General features: G+C 37.1%; 1 protein-coding gene across 1 annotated transcript; it reads left to right on the top strand.

The window, feature by feature from the left end:
* Positions 1-3,341: 3,341 nt before the first annotated feature.
* On the top strand, positions 3,342-21,441 carry LOC100893335 (mucin-5B). The gene is made up of 5 exons (XM_030993181.1): positions 3,342-3,639; positions 11,166-11,402; positions 17,202-17,261; positions 18,066-18,890; positions 20,951-21,441. The coding sequence occupies exons 2-5, from the start codon at positions 11,178-11,180 to the stop codon at positions 20,984-20,986; spliced, it is 1,146 nt and encodes a 381-aa protein (XP_030849041.1). The 5' UTR covers positions 3,342-3,639; positions 11,166-11,177; the 3' UTR covers positions 20,987-21,441.
* Positions 21,442-22,756: the final 1,315 nt, after the last annotated feature.

The raw sequence follows: 22,756 nt of genomic DNA, 5'->3' as shown, positions 1-22,756 counted from the left end.
GGCAAATAAAAGGCTTAAAAGCAACGATTTTCATGTTGAGTCCCTTTCCTCTTTTTTCGCCGCCTTGCTCTGTGACCCTTACTAGAGAGATACAGATATATATAAATATATATATAAACATTTATAGAGAGATATATTTAATAGGCCTAAACACACACACACATATATATATATATATATATTCCTATCTTTTCTCCCTCTCTCTCTCTCTCTTTCTCTTATATGCATATATATATATATATATATATATATATATATAATATATATGTAAAACTCTCTCTTCACCCCCCCCCCTCTCTCTCTCTCTCTCTCTATGTATAAATATATATATATGCAAATGTATATTTACAGTATATATAATTGTTGTATATAGAGAGAAACAGGTATATAGAGAGAGAGAGAGAGAGAGGAAGAGAGAGAGCGAGAGAGAGAAAATATAAACATAAATTATATGTATATTTATGTGGAGAAAAAGACAAAGAGAGACAGAGAGAGTGAAAAAAGGGAAATAAAGAGATAGTGAGAAAAAGCAGATATAAAATAAACGATTATACATTATGGTAGACGCTTCGATTTTGAGGATGTCTGGCTTCTACTAATACAGTTGGTTTTGGAGTCCCCTGTGTGTCCTCTCAAGATCAAAACATACAAATTTTGGACTGACAGAGACGTCCACGGGTTAGGGAAACAAATTCTTATATATACAGATTTGTGCTGTTGTGTTGTGCCTCGTAATACTCGTAATGATTAAGAATGATTTCATTTATTAAAAAAAATAAACACTTAAAACAAAATAAGACTGAACGACAGAAGCTTGCTAATATTCTAGCTGTCTCCGTTGAAAGGAAAACGAAACCATGTCAACCCGCTTAAAGGTATATAGACTAGTTCTGGTCATGCGATTGCATTATGAAAGAAACGTTGTGGAATCGATCAGAAAAGGTTGATCATGTAGCATATAAGTATTGGTGTGTACTGCAAGGTTCTGGAATCATCAAAATGATAAGGAATTTGGTAAAGTTACAAGCACTGTACACAGAAAGATGTATATGGGACTACGCGATATCTATCCAGCCCGGATAGATATGATAATTTACCAAATATAACAATTAGTAGGCGGTTTCCCGGCAAAATTTATATCATCACGTACTAGTAAAAACATATTCTTTCACATGATTGGTAATAAGAGCTTCCATTTCATGTTTTTGAGAGGGGGGCGTTTCCAAAACTGGTATATACCTTTAAGAGAAAGATTGAATGTTTTATATAATTAGATCACTACTCTATTAGTCATTCTACAAAACTTCCGCTTTAAATAGAAGGAGTCATGTTGACCATGCCTCAGCTGTTAAAGATGAAGTTGAGTTCTGGTCATGCGATTGCATTGTGAAAGAAACGGTGTGGAATCGACCAGAAAAGATTTATCATCTAGCATATAAGAATTTGTGTGTATTGCAAGGTTCTGGAATCATCAAAATGATAAGAAATTGGCCAAGTCTTGATAAAGTTACAAACACTGTACACGAAAAGATGTATATGGGACTACACGAACACGTGGCGTAAAAAACCTACCCCCGAGTTTTACGATGTACATGACATATTTAGAATATGAAGGCATTTGAAGAGCCATGCTTTTCAGGGAACATGTCTTATCTGATGTTCTTCCACACTTGCATTATAAGAATGATAACGCTCACAAATTATTTTTCACCTCTTCTCAGAACTCAACCTTCTCTTTAAGGGATGACGAGAGGATAGGGCATGAGCGAAACAATGCAAGGGCGTGGCTTTCATCACAATAGAAACGATTGAACAGGGGTCAATTCAATACTCCCAGACACAACAGACAGACCGACATCAGATCGGAACTAGGGAAACAAGTTCAAGGTCATGTTCACTTTATTCAACACTTTTATTTGCAATTTAGAAATATAAACAAACATAACAAAGTTTACAAAATAATATCAATGTATAATGTGAAAATAACACAAACAGAGAAGACAATCATTAACAAGGAAAAAATAAATCATTACATTTTCGGCGAGAAGAAAGTCCGGGTTCAGTGATTGTCATTTTTTTCTCAAAATAACTACGTACATTATTTCAATTATTGATTATTCAATAAAAGAGGGGAAAGAGAAATAATTTACTAACACATATTCACTCTCTCACAGTCATACACACACAAACACACACTTATTGTAATTATAATTACAATATAAGTCATCAGTGCAATCCATTTAATACGTGTATTATACATTAACATGATGTCAGTGCAGAAGCGGATCTAGAGGGGGGGTTGGGGGGGTTGCAACCCCCCCCCCTTGGGCGGCCCCCCCCCCCCCCCAAAAAAAAAGGAAAAAAAAAAAGAAAAAAAAAAAAAAAGAACGCACGCTGGAGAGAAACCCTTTCAAGTGCAAATATTGTGAGAAGATATTCAACTCATCTGGTAACTTAACCAAACACATGATAACTCTGGATATAACTATGTATTAAACTGTTACTTGATTCGTGAAATAATTAGTCGGTGGTTTTCACCGACTAATATCATGTTCACCGACAATTCTTTTGTCACCGACTATTTTCCAGGCCTGTGATTGGTCAAATTTAGTCAGCGCTGACTAAATTGTCGGTGAACATAATATTAGTCGGTGAAAACCACCGACTAATTGTTTCATGAAACGCCCCCCTGGAATGGCTATATAGAAACAGGGTTTAAATCACCATTGTTATACGTCAATCACACTGATGATACGGACAGGTAACACCTATGAGAGAGAGAGAGAGAGAGAGAGAGGGGGGGGGTGGAAACCGGCCCTGACAGACAGGAAATGAGATGTAGAGAGGAAAGAAAGACAAAATTATAAAGGAGGAGTACACGAATGAAGGAAAGAAACAGATGGGAAAATACAAGACAGTTTATTCTCTTCTTGGTCAATATGTAAAATGGACTGTGACGTCATGCATAAACACCGGCCGTGAATGGAACCGATATTTTTTAGGCCAATCCCTTTAAATATACAAATAATACTAACAACTGTAAATTTCTCCTTCAAAATACTCGTAACCATTGTGTGATATAATATGAAGTAGAGGGTGCGGCCTATTTAGTGTAAATGCTTTTTCGTCTCAATTGAGATTTGTGGCGTCACAATAACAAGTAAACACGCTTCAATGGAACTGAATGGATATTGGATAAAAGTAATACACATACATCCCAGCGTAAAGACGATTTGTGTGTATGTATTGCTTGTGTGTGCTAACCCGTGTTGTAATACCTTCTCTGTGTGTGTAATACGGCTGGAGGCAGAATTACAAAAGAATGTCGGCTGCCGAGATTTTTCTCTTCTTTCCGATCCCCATTGCGGGGGAAAATAAGATTCACTACGGTGCATGCAAGTCGTACGCAGTACATGGGAGTACATGATTGAATACGCTTCGAACGCAGTACCGGTACCTCAAAACTTTCCTGATCTCTCGCTTTCGCTTTTCCCGGATCTGATTTGAACGCAATCGGAAACTCATTACTGCATTATATCATAATTTCATTACCTGGTGATTTATGTTGACAAGGAGAATTAACGCCGCTAACCATCAGACAACTGTTGGAAGTACATAAGTGTTAAGCCAGGGGAGTTGGTAAGTTTACTTGTGTTATACATTATTTGGATTCGTGATCTTTGCAAGTTTGTGGTATATTTCGATCAAGGAGTTGCGGTTGGCTCAGTCGGTAAATGTCTGCCTATCGGACCAAAGATCTCGGGTTCGAATCCCACGCAGGTGGGTGACTGAAGCCTGCGTTTTATGTTAACGTGCCCCTCCCCTTGTTTCATAGACGCAGGTTAAGTAGTGGAAGACACTCCGTCTCTCGGATATGACGTTAAATGGAGGCCCCGCGTACAATGACAATGACAATTTATTCTCATACAGGAAAGTCACCACACTTGCACGTTAAGAACCCACTGCACTATTCGTATATAGTAGGGGGAGACCCCGGTGTATCGGTCCACCTGCACACCCCAATCAGGCCGAGTATACAGTATGATAAAAATCATGTAGTGCTTAAAAAGTCGTATTTGAAGAAATTGGAATACGTTTTATATCACCGAGGGAAGTAGTGAATGAATGGATGGATTTGTTAAAAAGCAAGTGGCAAGACAGCTCTTCTGATGTAAAGTGGAATAGTGCTTTCGAAGCAGCCACTTTAAAACGTTTTGCGATAGATGAGAGCCTGGATGACGTGGGAATACTTAGTTTTTATTATAGTTGTGAGTTTTTGAACGCAAGTTAAAGAGCTGGTTTGGAGGGTGTTTTAACTTTAACATTCCACGCTCACGTGTCACAAGTCAAGCAGGAACGTGTATCGTTCTACTCAGCCCCGTACGCAGGATTTTTTTCAAGGGGGGGGGGGGGAGGTTAACATTTATAAATCGGTCCGAAAATTTCGCAACGACTCAGCCGACCGCTGAATAAGCGGGGGGCATATATTTTTTTTTAAATTTTTTTTTTTTAATATAAAAAAAAAAAAATCAAAAGGGGGGGGGGGGTTAGGTTTTTTTAGGGGGGTTTAAATACATAAAAATTACCTAAGGGGGGGGGGGTTAACCCCCCCCCCCCTACGTACGCGCCTGGTTCTACTAACCTTCTTCGATCCATGAATGTGATTATTACAGGGGTCATCCATGCATTTTACAAAGATGCCAGAGTTCAAAAGACTCTCTCAGAATCTGGGAGGCAATAAAAGGGATTAGCTGATCTTCTTTGTTATTACCATCGCTGAGGAATGTTTTTAAGCCGTTTCATAGAAATAATCTTACGATTAACCTACAGTATGTCGAAGGTCTGTACGCCTATACTGCTCTCGGTACATAATTATTATGACTGCATGTGCCTGTATTTTTCTTCTTCCCTGATTCCTATTTCGATATCTGATAGCCCCCCCCCCCCCCCCCTCCGTGAATGGAGGGATACCATATCGTGTCCCCAAACTCTCCGGCTCTCGTACACCGGACTTATACTGAAAGGGGGGTGCTGGGAACACGCATATGCGTACCCTTAATAACACTGATTTGGGGGCCGGGCTCTGATTCCTATTTTGACATCTGATTTTATTCTAATGAGGAGGGGTTTTCCACTTTTTATTCGATGTTTCTGTCTTTTAAGTGGTTACAAAGAAAAGCCATCGGGTAAATTTTAAATTTTTGACCAATTTTTAGGAATAGATTCCTACTCGATCTTACTGGTACATGTCAATAAATACACTGTATGTCTGTGCCTGCATTTTCTTCCTTTTCTTGATTCCAACTTTGATATCCGACTTTTTCTTGTTATGAGGAGGAGGTTCCACTTTATTTGATCTTTCTATTTTGTATGTCTGTACAAAGAAAAGCCATTTGGTGAGTCGGACGAAAATTAAAGAATACACATGTGGATATAACTGTGCCTGCATTTTTCTTCTTTATTAATTTCTATTTTGATATTCGATTTTTGTTTAAAAGAGGAGAGGCTTCAATTTCATTTGATATTTCCGTTTTTTATGTGGGTACAGAGAAAAGCCATTGGGTAAATTTTGGCTAAAACATAGGAATAGATTCCTACTCCTACTGGAAACCTGGATATATACACTGTACGATTGTGCCTGCATTTTTTTTTTTTTTCAATGAGAAGTAGCTAGGTTCCATTTTATTTGATCTTTCTATTTTGTTTGATCTTTCTATTTTGTTTGATCTTTCTATTTTGTTTGATCTTTCTATTTTGTTTGATCTTTCTATTTTGTTTGTCTGTACAAAATAAAGCCATTCGGTAAGTTTTGACGACAATTTAGGAATACATGACCGTGTTATTGTGGATATAACCATGTACGTACGTACCCATGATATGACTGTGCCTGTATTTTTTTGTAATGTTATTTTGATATCTGATAAATTATGTTGCTTAATGGGAGGAGATTCCATTTATTTTATATATTCTCCTTTTTTATGTGTGTACAAAGAAAAGTCATTGGGTAAACTTTGACGAGATACTTTAAGTTGTGCACGTTATCATAACGTGCAAAACTTAAATTAACTAATGTCTTTGCTTTTCTTTCAATAATGTAAACTGAGCATTGTGGAAGACCAGCATTTGTATGTTTTTCGTACATTTACTTTTATTATAAATCACCGTTCATGTATTGAAATTGTTTGCTAGCTGAAAAGTCTACTACAGAAATATATGTTAAGTCATTTTGGGGGCTACTTTTCAAGCTTGCTTGCATGAAAATAGCACTCTCTAATTTGTTTTGCATTAAACTCTATGCAAATTTTTTGGGGCCCTTTTATGACTTTCGGGGGCTCTTTTGGGCATTTCGGGGGCTAATTCGCCCCGAGCCCCGTGTATTTTCCCTGGTAACTATATAAATTAATACATAACTAAATAAGGAGGGGCGTCCATTTGTTACGTGTAGGCCTACATAAAAGAAAACACTGTGTAAATATATACATGTATAGGTATAATTTAAGCGGTGTGTCAATAAAGGATTTACAGTAGCCTTTTCAAATGACAAGGAGAACTCAAATAGTTTTGATTGAACACTCTGAAGTAGAGTATAGAGTCAATAAGATCTGGGGTCCGTGTCACAAAGCCTTTTTTTCAATGACAAATGACAAAAATCAGTGACAAATCTGCTGATAACTAATCAGAAGCAAGGATTTCAGTAGCTTATAACAACAACTGTCATTTGTCACTGATGACAAGTTTTGTGAAACGCCCCCCTGGAGACTACAAGGAAAGGTTACAATAATTACCATGAACCCGTGACATTTCGAATTCAGTACACAATTCAAACAAAGGATTATTGATATAGTAACAAATCGTTGGCTTCCAAAGGAATGTACAAGTGCAGAAGGTAAACACTGTCTGGTGGATTTGTATTGCTTTCAATAAAATATGAAAGACTAACGAATATCGAAAATAATATCGCTCGTGACATTCGTTTGTCTCGCAATGTGTGGTCAACAAGGGATCAAAAGATCACGACGTTTCGTGCGCCGCTGCAAAACTTTGTCAGGTGTTGTCCTGCTAATAAGAATTTGTTTTGATGAAACGAAAACAAAACTAAAAGATATTTAATTTATATGAAGCAAGAGAAAAAATGTAGATAAATTCGAGAAAAATCAGTAGAATAGTTACGAGTAACATTTAAATCAAGAGATGGATCAGAAGTGTCCTAGGCGTATTTAGAAAATGTTCAGGGAAGGGGATATTTGAAGGAAAATTGGTAGTGTGTTGTACAGTTTTGTTGCATTGAATTATTAAATCAACATCATCTTCGTTATCATTATAGTCACCATGATGTGTGGGGCAGGTTGGATATGAGCACAAATCAATAGTTTCGTTTTACATTTCGGTCCGTTTTCTTTTAATTAAGTTAAGCCCGATCATGGGACTATAAGTACAAGTTTTATAAAGGAAACTTATAGATTTTCAAGCACCGTTCTTTCTAAAGTCCGATTTGGGAGATTTTGATTTGAAGCCAAGCGTCGGGTAAACATTTATACAGTAAAACCTGTCCATAAAGGCCACACAATGGAAATACAATAAGTATTAAAACAGGTGGCCTTTCTCAATATGTCCTTTGGCGCGCTCTTCTAGAGGGAGGAAGTATGTGTGATCGCTTTATGCAGGTGGCCTTAATTGACAGGTGGGCAACCATGGCAGGTTTGACTGTAGTAGAATACATACCATATTTTCTTTCACGAGATCGAAACACGGATCTCACTTTTGTGGTGATTTTTTCTTTTAAACCGTCCTCCGCCTCTAAATCCCCCACAATAGTATTATCCACCATGGTACCGTTTCATGAAACCGTCGTTAGTACAAGTTCACCGACATCCCTTTGAAACGCGTGTTAAACCTAATACACGTACTTCAATGGGATGTCGGTAAACTTGTTCTTGTGACGGTTTCGTGAAACACTGCCCTGTTTTCCAGTATTTACAATAGAGCTCGATTAGCTACATTGCTCCATGTGGCTCTATTCTTATACTAGTCATGTATGTGGGCATTATCCGTTCATGTAGCCAATGGAACAACAATGTTTGTATTTGGTGAAAGAATGCATGACTCAGTACGAACTCGTTATCAAGAATACAGATCAAGTACGAGGACTTATTGTATAGTTTTTTGAAGTAAACTACTGTCTGGGTTTTTTTGTAAGGATAATCCCTTTATAATTTTGCGTTGGGTGTGCCTTTTATTTTTTTTCGAAACTGTAATTGATCCCAGTTTGTTGATTCCATAACAAGTGTTCCAGTTGGTTGATATATATGACGGTTTCGAGAAACCAGTCCTTGACTACAACTCTGGAGCCCAGTATTAAGATTGGAGTTAGAATAAGGGTTAGATACATGTACTACACGTAGGGTTCGTTTTGGAGTTGGTTTACGGGCAGTTTTTGTAGCTAATCATAGTGAACCAAGTATAATTATGTGCGGGCTTTTCTTCTTTAATTTCTTCTTCTTTTTTGATGCTAAATTGCTACAAAGCAGCAATACTATACAGCACGTTTCAAGAAGCACCTTTGGAGCACAGAAGAACGTTATGACGGCTTAGGAACCAGATTACAATGAAAATAAGAAAGGCAAAAGCACCATTCATTACTAAAAGTGTTGTTGAAAGTACTGGAAATTCAGGAAAGGTTTGGAAATCCCTTAAGCGTCTAATGCCTGTTAAGTCTACAGATGAAATTAAGTGTATTGAAAAGGATTCAAAGGAATTGCGTAACAAAAAAGACATAGCAAATGCTTTTAACTCATTCTTTGTTGAAGTTGGCCCTTCCTTGCAAGAAAAATCATCTTTTGTCGATAAGCAATTTGAAGAGTATATCAGAAAATACGATTGTACATGTACCTTCGAAGATATCACAGAAGAACAGATAGTTGAAGTTCTTAAAAATTTACCCCCTAAGAAAACGTCAGGAAGTGACAATATTCCTTCTCTTCTATTGAAACCAGTAGCTAATATCATCTCAAAACCCTTAGCGTATATTTTCAATTTAACAATACAAACGGGAAAAATACCAACCCAGCTAAAATGCTCTAGAGTTATACCTGTCCACAAAAATGGGCAGAGGTCAGAAATGGGAAACTATAGGCCAATCTCTATACTATCAGTAATAGCAAAAATACTCGAGAAGCTTATTTTTAATCCATTATATAGTTATTTATCGTCTAATAGTATTATTGACGTGACGCAATCCGGATTTAGGCCTCGGCACTCAACGGCGACTGCCCTTCTGAATGTCACAGAAGACTGGTTGGATAGTTTGGATAAAGGGGACATTGTTGGAATGGTCACAATCGACCTTAAAAAGGCTTTCGACACGGTTGACCATGCTATCCTCCTTGATAAGCTGAAATTGATTGGACTTGACAAAAGGGCTTGTGAATGGTTCCTTAACTACCTGACCGATAGAAGACAGTACACGGTTGTAAATGGTGTAAAATCAGACGAACTGAATGTAATTTGTAGAATTCCACAGGGGGCCAATTTAGTCCCCCTACTTTTTACCATATATGTTAATGATTTATCAAATTGTATTAAAAGATGTAGTATATCGTTGTACGCTGATGACACATGCATATATTACCCTGGTAAAACAACAGAAACTATTGAAAATGTCATTAATGCTGATCTTATACGTCTTTCAAAATGGTTGAATTCAAACAAATTATTTCTCAATACTAAAAAATGTGAGGTCATGTTAATTGGATCTAGAACCAAAGTTAAAAATCGAACGATTAATATTTATATTAATGATGTAAAACTCAATCAAATAGATCATTGCAAATACTTAGGTATATAATAGATCACAATCTCGATTGGGATGAATATGTTAATTTTCTGAGAAAAGATATTATTAAAAAGCTGTACCTATTTAAAAGAATAAGGAACTATATATCTCAGAATATTGCACTTATGTTTTATAAAACAATATTACAAAGTAAACTTGACTATTGTGATGTGGTTTGGCGAAATATTATGAAAAAAATCTGTTAAGAAGCTTCAAGTCCTCCAGAATAGAGCCCTCCCTCCGAATTATATTAAAAGTTGATGCCAGATATTCTACAATTTCTCTGTTTCAGCAGTTAAAGCTTGATTTTTTAGAAAAAAAGAAGAGATAAACATGCCCTTTACATGATGTATACAATTGCTAATCATAATTGTCCTAATTACTTGCTAGATTTATTTGAACTAAAAAAATGTAATTATAATATGAGAAATTCAATTAATAATTTTGTACTACCTAAATTAAAAACATGTTTTAAAAAAAAGAGTTTCAGCTATTTCGGTGCGAAATGCACTCAATCTCACCAGAACTTAAACGTGAGTTATCTGTTATAGATTTCAAACGTAATCTAAATAAGTATATGGAACCAAGAGCCCTTAATGAGTAATCCCCATCCTTTTTTAATATTTCATATTTATTTATTTCCGAAACGGAAATTCTTTTTGCCCAATTGATCGTGAGCCCGGCAGCCACTGAGCAGCGCCAGATCGACGTTGCTCCTAACATTAAGAATGTTTTCATTATTTTATATGTATGACTTCCTTTCCTACGAGGTCATCGTCATGGTCATCCTGTGCAAGTGCTGTCATTGCATCTTAATCACTGTTTATCATTATCATTACCATATATATTACCATCATTATATAATTGTTATTCTTGATACCGTCATTTATGAGGATGATGATAATGATGTCATTGTGGGGTTTTTTCCACCTCTTACTCCAGTCATCCCCATTCATCCACCATTCGTCCTATGTGCAAGTGTGCTATTATCATCATCGTCATATATCATCATCATCATCATCAAGATCGCGCCACGGCGCCCCAATCATCAACATCATCACTTCCACTATCGCCAAAATCATCATCACCACCACCATCAACATCACCATCGTCAACAACATCATCACCACCACCACCATCACCATCATTCAAATTCAGGATACAAAAATTCGAACAATAACAGATACAATGAATAAAATGTTTACACAAGTAATTGAATAGAAAATCATGTTTAATTATATCATACAATAAATATGTACGAAGCATAAAAATGAGATAAGAAACATATAGTAAATATTTTCAATAATTTCATATTTTTAATTTCAATCATCAGCATACATTCACCATGTGTAAACCATGCTGCCGCTGCTGTAGCTTCGACTCGCTCGGATGCAGACTCCGGTCGCTCAAGGTCTTCGGAGCCCTCCTCTTCCTCTTCGGGACCGTGTTCGCCCTCGCCGGCATCGCTATCGGATTCCTTTCCGACCTCTACTTCGATGTCATATCCCTCCCCGATGTCTTCCCCGAGTACATCCTGTATGCCTACCTAGTGGTCACCACCGGGATCGTGGTTAGTGTAACATTATTAACTTTTAGGATTCTGCACGACGAGAACGTGGGCTGCCCTTTTATATTAAGGCAATGTAGTCCGGCAGCCACTGAGCTACACCTCGTTTTGTTGAAATAAGTTTTTTTCTTGATGGATTCTGTTTCCTTAGGCATTGCAGATGACCAAACAGAAAACTGGAGCTTTGTCAGTGTTGAGCAATTTAAGATATGGCCAAAAACAAAATGGCCGCCAAAATAGCCTATTTTCAGTCAAATTTGAATTATTTCATAATACCTTACAAAATATTGGCAGAATGGTGTGCTTATAATTCACGAAGACCATTGTCAACACATTACTGATGACCATACATGAACATAGATGACCATAGATGACATAATTAGCATATTTTCCATTGTAATTGTTGATAATTTGCATATTCAAAATGGCGGATAAATTCCAGCTGTTAAGCTTAGAATCACAGTATAATAGTATTATACTCATTTCTTTTTATCTTATGTTTTCAATTCCTAGAATACCTAAGTGTACCAAATAATTATGTCATACTCATTTGTCAATAATGACTAATTTAGATAATGGGAAAAAACAAAATGACCACCAAAATGATAATATATACATTTAGACATCGCACGGATGCACGACATGCACAGAACATTGTGCACGCTAATTTGGCTTTTGCATCCACATCCTGTTGATTTGCATGGGTTGTCACTTGCACAATTGCAACGTATATGTTTGCAGGTGCAAATTTCACATTTGGAGGAGTGGTTACCGGGATGAGTGTCTTTGTTACCTTGTCTTTCATGTAACCAAATGCAGTGGGATCCAATGTTGATGGATTCATTTCCAATTAAGCACTTTTCCAAATCCATGTTTGAAGATGGGCACGCTTAACATTATCTTTGAAAGCTTCGGTTGTTGGTGGCATTGCAGCAAGATTTGGAGTGTTGGTAGCTCCTGCTTTCCCGAACCGTCTAGTCCACACATTCAGTCGGGCATTTGACAGTGTCGTAGCATTGGGTTGTCCATAGCATCATCACATCGGCCATATCTGCATGTATGTCTCCAATCGATGGCAATGGGAACCCATTTTTCTGCCGCAGCACTTTTAGCAAAGTTCCTTTGCCAACTCCAAAATGTGCACCAACAGTATCACAACATGTCAGTGGGTGACCTGCTAGCATAGAAGGGATGATGTCTCTGTGTCTGTCCACTGTGGCATGTATATCGATTACAGATCTGTCTCTAATGGGCGACTCCATTTTCTAGGGTGACTGAAGGCCTTGATTTTGGTAGAAATGAAGCAGAAGAGCATAGAAATCTGTGTCGTCTGCAGGCACCCTGATGGATCGTCCTTCATCTGCAAGCATGATAGCCTGCTGCACAATAATCACATCAGCCTCCTCATGAAATGTGGCCATATCATGACGTTGGATTGGAACACCACCTGGACCTAGTTGAACAGGAGTGCCATCTTGCTTGTGTTTTATGATGAAACCTGCATCGCTTTGCAGATGATGACAAATGATGTTAATCAACTGTTTCTTGTTCTCTGTGACTGTCAGAGTCAGTTTCTGAGACGGAAGAGGTGAAGTTGGACTCAGTTGGAAAACTCTGCAACCATCATTGCCTCTCGATATTCTGGTTGCACACTTGGTGCTGTAATCATTGTACCTGTCAAAGACCAAATACACATCACCGGATTTTAGTCTCTCTTCAATCTTGCCTTTGAATTTCGATACAAAGTCCACCACTGTTGGTTCTCGTGTTGGTGATGATGAATCCAAAGGAGAGCACAGCCATTGATCACTCTACACGTTTCTTCAAGTCTCGCGTGTCTAGCTGATACTTCAACCTTTGTCTCTGGTTCTTCAAATCGGCCTTGGACTTCGGGATATCCATATCTCCAGACTCATCAAACAGAGCTGTAAGAACTGGCGACAGCTCGCATGATATTACATCATGAAATTCAACATCTCTGGAACTTGCTTGTAGACCTATCACGCGAGAGTATATCAACTTGGTATCGTATACCTTGGAATCGCCTACGCCAATTTATTTCTTCATGAAAGCCATGGTTTGAACTTTCTTCGAAATTGTGTCGTAGAAACCTCCAGGCAATTTCCGTTCAAACTCATCCATTTGCTGAGCACCAGTTTCAACTGCTCTGTCCACATTCACTGATTCAGGAGCGATTTGTCCATTGACCACATTGACAATGTTCGCTGGGTGCTTCTTTGGGTCCATTGGATTGACGCTCACATCCAGTTTTCTGCGCAACCAGTCTCTGTCACCTTGGTCTGCAGATATCCTTGCTGGAGTCTCTTCTTTGTGCACTGTTTTAGAACTAGCCGACTTGTCTCTCAGTGTTAAAACGTCTTCCACAAGTCTGATACATATGTGCAAGCTAAGGGCCCAGGTCTTGAGAGTTTCTTGCTTTAGGGTGATGCCAATCACACCAGCTTTACCATGCCAATATCGCATGAATGTTGTCTCGATGAACATGTCGCTCCATTCCGCATTCCATAAGCCTTGAGTGTGTCTCATCACATGAGACCCTTAGGGCTTCCATGCGTCGAAGGTAGAATAACCCATATCGCGTATAGTTTAGATGTCCCAACGCAAAGAAGTTGGGCATCATAAGCTTCACTGTCTCCAGGTGTAGTGGCCAATCACCTTCTCGTATAGCCCGTATATAGAGCATCATTATCAGTACTAGTTTGATCAGGGTGTACCTCTACTGCAACCCTGTACAGTTGTTGATCTGCGGGTGAAGACAGTGAAACATTGACCAGTTTTCTCTGTTTAACTGCTGAGATTTGCTCATGGCTGTCATTGTTGTGTCTGGATGTGCTGGTGGCATATCAATCAATGAAACAATGCTTTAGTTTGGGGTTGTGTGGCTTCTCCTTGATTGCGACACAAATGCGTATTATATCCATTGAATTCAGGACAGTTATCACGCTGCACAACATGTGTCAAGAACCTGAGGTCACACCCATTAGGTCTCTGTCGAGAAACCATATGAGCGAGAACACTAAGTGGTGGAACTTGGTTCTTGACAGGTGGCATATCTGCTTTCCTTGGACCATTGTATCTCATGATGTCAAGCTTGTAGTCAACATCTCTAGACATCTCAGCCTTCTTCAGTTGTGAAATCTCTTGCTGATCATCATGGTGCATGCTTGTATCTGGCTGGGTCATGAGAACTGCAAGGGAATATGTTGACAATTTACCGTTCTGAGATGAAACATCTGCATTAAAGTTGTCAACTACGATCTGAACAAGACCATCTTCAGCACTTGATAATGCTGTCAGTTCAGTGTTTTCCCCTGCCTCTACAGCTGCAGACTTCTTGAATCGTAGCAGTTCATCATATATGTATGTATGTTCAACAGGGTATCTCTACAATTACATGTGCTTTGAGATGATAGGCTACATGAATTAGCTTTAATTAAAATGCAGTGTATATGTGTATACATTGATTGCTTGTTATCGAAGTAGAAATGTACACCTTTTTATGAATCACCCTGTATAAATGTATAAATTGCTCTGCAATCTAAAACCACGTTTAGAATTATCAAAATATATATCATATATATATATATATATCATATCTGGTAAAACAAAATCAGAAAAAGGTTCTTAATGCAGCAATAAAATATGACAAAGTATACATTTTCACATATTCTTAGAGCAGAAAACGCCATTTTGGCGGCCATTTTGCTTTTCCTTATAATCACAAATTACTAAAGGCGATATGATGATAGGCTACATCAATTAGCTTCAATTAAAATGCAGCTTATATACATCACAAAATATGTTGCCAGAGTGTGTATACATCGATGGCTTGTTATCGAAGTAGATATCGCAAACAGCCAATCGCTTGTACACTTTTTTATGAATCACCCTGTATGAATAATGTATAAATTGCTCTGCCATCTAAAGTAATATTAATAATTATCAAAATATGTATCATATATATCATATCTGGTAAAGAAAATCAGAAAAGGGTTCTCAATGCAGCAATAAAACATGACAAAGAAATCGCAAACAGCCAATCTCTTAAAGTCTACGCTTTTTTTATGAATCACCCTGTATAAATAATGCATAAATTGCTCTGCCATCTAAAATAATATTAAGAATTATCAAAATATGTATCAAATATATCATATCTGGTAAATAAAATCAGAAAAGGGTTCTAAATGCAGCAATAAAACATGACAAAGTATACATTTTCACAATTTTTAGAGCAAAAAACGCCATTTTGGCGGCCATTTTGTTTTTGCTTATATCTCAAATTGCTCAAGGCTGACAGAGCTCCAGTTTTTTGCTTGTTCACAGTGGATATCTAGACAATCAGAATCCATTAAAAAAAAAACTTATTTCACCAAAACAAGGTTAGGCCCCAAATCCGGGTTTGGCTGCCGGACTAATGTGACGTCCTTTTAAGGCACTGGCAGTGACGTCACATCACAAGGGGCAGTCCGCGTTCTCGTCGTGCTGAATCTAAAAGTCCCTATTATTTGTTCGTTCTGGGGGACGTTTCACAAAACTTGTCATCAGTGACAAGTGACAGTTGTTGTTATAAGCTACTGAAAGCCTTGCTCCTATTATTGCTTCCAGTGAGTGGAAAATGTGTATAGGCCTATGTTGTGTGCGGGTAAGCCTGAATCCGATGACCGGGGTAATAGTATATCTGTAAAGCGCTTAGACACATCGTTGGATCGATGTATAGAGCGCTATATACAAAACGGAATATTATTATTATATATATTATTATTAGCAGATATGTTACTGATATTTTTGTCATTTGTCATTGAAAAAGGGTTTTGTGAAACGGGTCCCTTTTTACGTTCATCACACATTGTTAGGCTTAACTAAATACGTAGGTCTACCAAAGGAAATTGGGGGGGATAGAGCAAGTGCATCAGCAGCTCTTTCCTTGTGGAATAAGTTACCCCTCTCTATTCAGACGGCAAACACTCTTTCTACTTTTAAAATTAGGCTTAGACCTCACATGATATTTAAAGCATATACTGTGTCACAGTTTATGTATCATGGCACCATGAAGTTGTGTGATCTAATGTAAGTTACATTTTAATATTTCTTTAATCTTAAGTATGTTGAATATTAAATTGAATTATTTGTATGCGCCATGTGTATATCTAGAGATGGATATGTTAAACTTTATAAATATTGTTATTATTATTATTATTATTATTATTATAATTGATGTTTTTGTCTTCAAAGAAATTGGAACCGGTAATAGCAAATTGAAGTCTCAAAGATTTTCGTTTCAAATGTATTAATTGCTTTTCAAAATGCATTACTTTTGTTATATATATATATATATATATATATGTTGTACATCATCATCAGTGGTGATCTTTCAGTATGACAGGTTCAGTGACTCAAACAGAATTCTACATCAAATATCTCTCCAGGTACCTCGGTCTTGAGCCATCCGTTTCAGCATTTCATAAACTGTTGCTCCACATTCATATTGTAAATACAGTTACTAAACAAATTCGTATCGTTGCCAAGTTTTGTAACTCTTGACGTTTTTTAAAAATTAATTTGCCCCGATTTATGTTTATTGAGAATGTGATATATTAAAGCTTACATCTAAAAGTATCCACCAAAGGCCCTTATTGAACCAGTCAATCTATCTTTCTTGAGTTACGAACAAAGACACATAACAACACATTCAATTTACAAGGGCTATGAATAATGTAGTCGTTACTGACCTTCAAAATGGAATCATCCAGTGTAATATAAATGTATTATTCTTGATTTTAGGCACTGGGAACAGGATTAGCTGCTATATACATCGCTAAAACGATGAGTGATGACGACTGCGTAAGTATTTATCCCGTTATGCCTTGTCAACAGCTCTCCAATTTCTTAATTGCCCTTTCTTTCTTTCTTTCTTTTCCCTTGATCCTTCTCTCACCTGTTGCGCTCTTTTTTCTTATATTTTTGTCATAAACTTACCGGACGATTTCTTTATACTCATCTGAAATCAACAATTCATTTCACAAATTAAACCACGTCCAGATTTATATAATTCCTTAATGGTCGATGATTATAATTATGAAAAACTCATTTTTAAATTTGGTTTAGGCTTAATGTAACGTACAAGCCTAAGTACAGGTGTAGGCCTATATTTAAAAGGGATAACATGCTTATTTTAGACAGTTACGCAGGAATCCTTGATTCAAATATAAATTCACACATTGCGCTAATTAAGCCAGAAACCTTTATGGTGTTCTTCTCTTGATGTTATGATTAGCCTGGCAGTCATCTTGGAAGAAAACAAATCGTAAAAAAGTAATACCCTACCTCTTCCTTCCGGACGAGAAACACGTTATTTTTGTAATTTGCCTTACGCTCTCTATCATGATCTTTATACAACCGGGAGGTCGTGGGTTCGAACCCCGGCCGCGTCATACCAAAAGACGTCAAAAGACGGGAGTTGCTGCTACCTTGTTTGGCGTTCAACAATAGGGGATAGAGCAACGTCGATCTGGCGCTGCTCAGTGGCTGCTGGGCTCACGATCAATAATTGGGCAAAAAGAATTTCCATTTTCTGTTTAACTTAATAACATTTGGAGTGGACTTTAAAAGATTATTATTATTATTATTATTATCATTATTATACAGAGTACACGCGGTCTCGCCATCTTGGCTCTCCTCACCATCGTCTGCTCAATGGCTACAGTAGGAGTCCCAGCGTGGCCGCTCTACGAAGGCGGTTATTTCCTTGAGATCCCGGCAGCGCAGACATCCATGAATATGACCACTTCTATCGCCGTGACTGCAACTCCATTGCCAGTGACAGATGCCCAGAGCGCTGGTGGTTCCAATATGACGTCATCAAACATGACGTCATCAGCAAATGAAACCACATCAACAAACGCAACCGCCAGCAGTAACTCTACATCCAATGGGACAATGGACGCTGGTGGTTCCAATATGACGTCATCAAACATGACGGCATCAGCTAATGAAACCACATCAACAAACGCAACCGCCAGCAGTAACTCTACATCCAATGGGACAATGGACGCTGGTGGTTCCAATATGACGTCATCAAACATGACGTCATCAGCTAATGAAACCACATCAACAAACGCAACTGCCAGCAGTAACTCTACATCCAATGAGACAATGGACGCAGGTGGTGCCAATATGACGTCATCAAACATGACTTCAGACAATAGCACGGATGGCGTATCTACTACCCCCGATGGCAACAGTACAGTTAACACGAGCGACTCGACATCAATTATGACTACAGGGTACTATACAACTGGGAATTCAACTGGGAATGCGACTGTCTATGCTCCCACGCGGGAACCGATAGATTACGATGAATGGTTATTAATTATGGCTCCTTTCGGGATAATTAGTATCTTCGCCTTCATTTTCATCTTTTTCTGCCTCTTCATATTCTGTATAGCGTGCTGTTGTCCGGAGAGATCAGAGGTGAGGAATTGTTTCATTGCTTTTCCACAATATTTCTTTTTGTCTTTTCCTCATTTTGGGGGTTTAATTCTTTTCCCCGCAATATAGCAACTCTTTAATTCAGTAAACGCAGTTGATGTTTTCATCTCCATCATTTTCTTTTTCGTTCTGTATTGAGATTTTTTTCTCATTTTGTTATATAGCTAGTCTACATATTAAACTACATTTTTTCCTTCTAATTATATCCCTTTTTATATAACCCATTTTCTAACAAGTATTTTAACTTTTTCAAGATTCATACACTGCTGTCTTTATTACTTATTCGTATTCCCTCCCTCTTCAAATTACGATTGCTTCCACAATGTCGTCGTCTTTTTGTTTATATCATTTGCATTTTGTTCCCATCTCTCCGATGTATGAGGTGCGTAAATATATTAAATATTATATTCCACATACTAAGAATCTTGCTCTACGATTGGACAAAAGTAAATCACATGATGAAAGATAATTCGACCCTTATTGATGGGAGAAGAAAAGTTCGTTGCACTGTGTAGATAGTAGTACTATCTACACAGTGCAACGCACTTTCTTGTATACGTTTGTAAGTACTGCATGCACTGTACGTATCGAACACCGTTTGCTAGCTGTTAATAGATGACTTGTTGCTCTAAAATGACGGTTTGTTCCATCACCTTCACCAACGGTAGTTATTTGCTTAATAGCTTCTGCCGTTCTTGTTAAACATATTAAAAGGAAAACCTAATTATCAAAACTGTTTTGTTTTGTTTAAATCGCTCTCAGTTACCAGAAGAATGGGTAAGAAAGTGAAATATTTGTGTTGAATAACTGCATGTCTCCGCGCTGAAGTTATGTATTAAACAGTAAAGGTATCTATGAATGTCTAAATTAAACGTGCTCTTAGAAGAATTTGGTCTGTGTAACTTGTGCAAACTATTTAAAACGTCTTTAGGATTGTTTGGAACACTGCTGCCCGTCTTAAAATATTATTGTAATTCTTTAATTTGTCATCGTTTACTTTTGCCAATTTAGTGATAGTAATATAATTATTTGTACGATTAACAAAAAAAAACATTAACAAAATTAATGCCATTAGGCCAATTATCATTATCAATGTCGAATAAACAAAACGAAATCATAATTGATGATTGATAATATATTGATAATGATGATGAAATGATAACAACAAAACAAAACTTATATTTCCTGCTATGAAATGTCATAATAAGGTTCAATAAGATTTTTTGTTAAAGCATCGAATTAAAATAGATAGTGAAATGGTGTTGAGGTTATTTTTAAGTATGAAACAAATGTTTTATGATGACTTGTTTCTGATACAAGCGAGCAATACCTTTACAAAAAAAGCATGTAAAATACATATCCATCTCTCTCTCTCTCTAAATATATTTGTGTGTGTGCGTGCGCATGGGTGTGTGTATGTTATTCTAGTTTTTAGCTTATGCGGTGGAAGGTCATTTTTTTCTTCTTTTTCATATTGCTTCCGGCCGCCCTCTCCTCAGAAACCTCAATTTCGTAAATGCAATGTGGTATATGAGTCTCATTCCATTAGATACGTATTTTATTGAGGGGACCGCCCCCCCCCCTCCTGTTCCCCTGAACCCTCATCGAAAATAAATATATGAAAAAGTGAGAGAAAGAAAGATGACGGAAATTGGATGATGATATAAATGTGTGTTGCTAACCACTATTTCCTATTCCATCACACCCATGCACGTTAAATGAGACAAATCCTTGATAAAAATTATTAAGAAACAAAACACACCAAAGAGACTAGAATATTACGTCTATAATTTTTTTAATTATTTATCCTTCTTTTCGTCAATTAAAACTTAGAACAAAATATCAATGTTTGATACAAATATTTGTACACTAACGTTCTTTTTTGAAATATTTCATATCTACTTCTCTCCATTTTCATTTTGCGAAACTGATCGTAGATGACATCGATCTTTTTATTTCTCCTCACAAACATATTTGTACACTAACGTTCTTTTTACAAATATTTTATATCTACTTCTCTCCATTTTCATTTTGCGAAACAGATCGTAGATGACATCGATTTGTACAAGAGTAGTTAAGCCTGCCGGCGTCGACTTCGAGAAAAATGAGTGCGACATCGGGAGTCTATATAGATGAAACGGCTGGTAGCAAACGTTGGTTTGTCGTGTCTGTGTATACGATCGCAAACAGCAAGTGAAAATGCCATCATATCGTTTGTTTGTAGTTGTTGTTGCCCTATATTATCCAGTTTTGTTGGTGTGTGTTTTTGGGAACTTTAATTACCTTTTTAATTCCAATAAATCCAAAGCGTGATTTGCATACAATATGACCGCAAAGACATTCGAAAAAATTGAATCTAAGTCATTTTCAATAATGCCATTAGCATTATCATGTCCATCATATTTTGTCATGTGCGAACACTAATGGCACTGTCACAATGAATATTACGGACAAAGAAAGAGGACAAAATATACAGTTCCTCATTCTACCCCCAACAATTACTGTGGTAGACAAAGGAACATCCCTTCACTGCTATTATGTAAAAATGTGTAGAACAGGTGAATATGCATTTGATACCTGTTCTACACATTTTTACACAATAGCAGTGAAGGGATGTTCCTTTATCTACCACAGCAATTGTTGAGGGTAGAATGAGGAACTGTATATTTTGTCCTCTTTCTTTGTCCGTCATGTTCATAGTGTGATCATTATTTCTACCGGATGTGCATTACGGTATTGAACATGTCCTTGTATTGAATTTGTCTCTGCATCGCGTGCTCACGAGCGAAGATGCATGATTTCAATCATATGTCAATATGCAGTTTCAGGCGGCTATAGAAGGTTCTTTCTCGTTGGAACGATTTTATTGCTCTAGTGTATACGTGTTGATTCGTCACCTGTTTAACTCGACTGGTCCGCGGGACTATTTTATGCGGTGGTTGGGTTTTAAAAGGGGGATTATAAGTTTTAATACCACGCCACAAGTGCCTTCCTCCATACTCTTAGTGAAATGTTGAACTAATAACTATCTACGGTGTTTATTATGAAACAGGAATGGTAAATAAGTTTTTAAACCACGCTGAAAGTGTCTTTCTTGATATTTATTCTTAATTAGTGAAAATGTTGAACTAAAAAATGTATCATGCCCCCGTGCTAACATGGTGTTGAAAATCGAGCCTTAGATTAAAAGTGTTTTGTGGCTAGAGTGCTTGTTTGATCTGAATGAATAATATCACGACCGAAAAAAAAACTTTCCAAGAAATCTATCCGCCAAGGCAGTTGCATATTGAAACGTGCAAACCATAAAGCACTTAAGGTTGACGGTAATGCCTAAATGATTTCAGTTAGATATACGAAAATTATTGAAAACTGCCCCTTAGTCGCTCTTCTCGAAATATTCTGATCAGAAATCAATCTGCCAACGCTGGAATTTTAGGGATGCTTTTTTTTTAATAACAAAGTGGAAGGCGCCTTTTCTTCTAATTGAATGTGTGTACAAAATGAAATCAAGGTGAAAAGGATCGTTTTTCTCTACCTCGAATCATTAGGCGAAACTGTAATATATATATTACAACCTTGTTTTCTCCTCCTAAAAAGAATACTTTTTTTTTCTCTCAAAAATATTCTTTTAAAGACAGTAACTGAGATGAGCGACAGTAATGAACAATATAACAAGTATTACGGTTTTCATTTATCGATATGCCTTTAATAATAATTTTTGAGAGAAAATCATTTAAGGAGGAGAAAAGACATGTAATATTTATTACAGTTGAACCATTTATTACAGTAACTGAGATGAGCGACAATACTAAACATTTTTTTTTGCATTACAACTTATACAAATTGCA

This window comes from Strongylocentrotus purpuratus, unplaced genomic scaffold, assembly GCF_000002235.5.
Source record: "Strongylocentrotus purpuratus isolate Spur 01 unplaced genomic scaffold, Spur_5.0 spur5_scaffold_20, whole genome shotgun sequence".
NCBI classification, from domain to species: Eukaryota; Metazoa; Echinodermata; class Echinoidea; order Camarodonta; family Strongylocentrotidae; genus Strongylocentrotus; species Strongylocentrotus purpuratus.
Note: the sequence above shows the minus strand (reverse complement) of the source record. Positions and strands in the feature narration are given on the sequence as shown.

Coding starts and splice junctions, on each gene's coding strand:
- LOC100893335 (XM_030993181.1), top strand. CDS start 11,178: ATGTGTAAACCATGCTGCCGCTGCTGTAGCTTCGACTCGCTCGGATGC. Junction 11,403..17,201: donor TGGTCACCACCGGGATCGTG/GTTAGTGTAACA, acceptor TCTTGATTTTAG/GCACTGGGAACAGGATTAGC. Junction 17,262..18,065: donor CGATGAGTGATGACGACTGC/GTAAGTATTTAT, acceptor ATTATTATACAG/AGTACACGCGGTCTCGCCAT.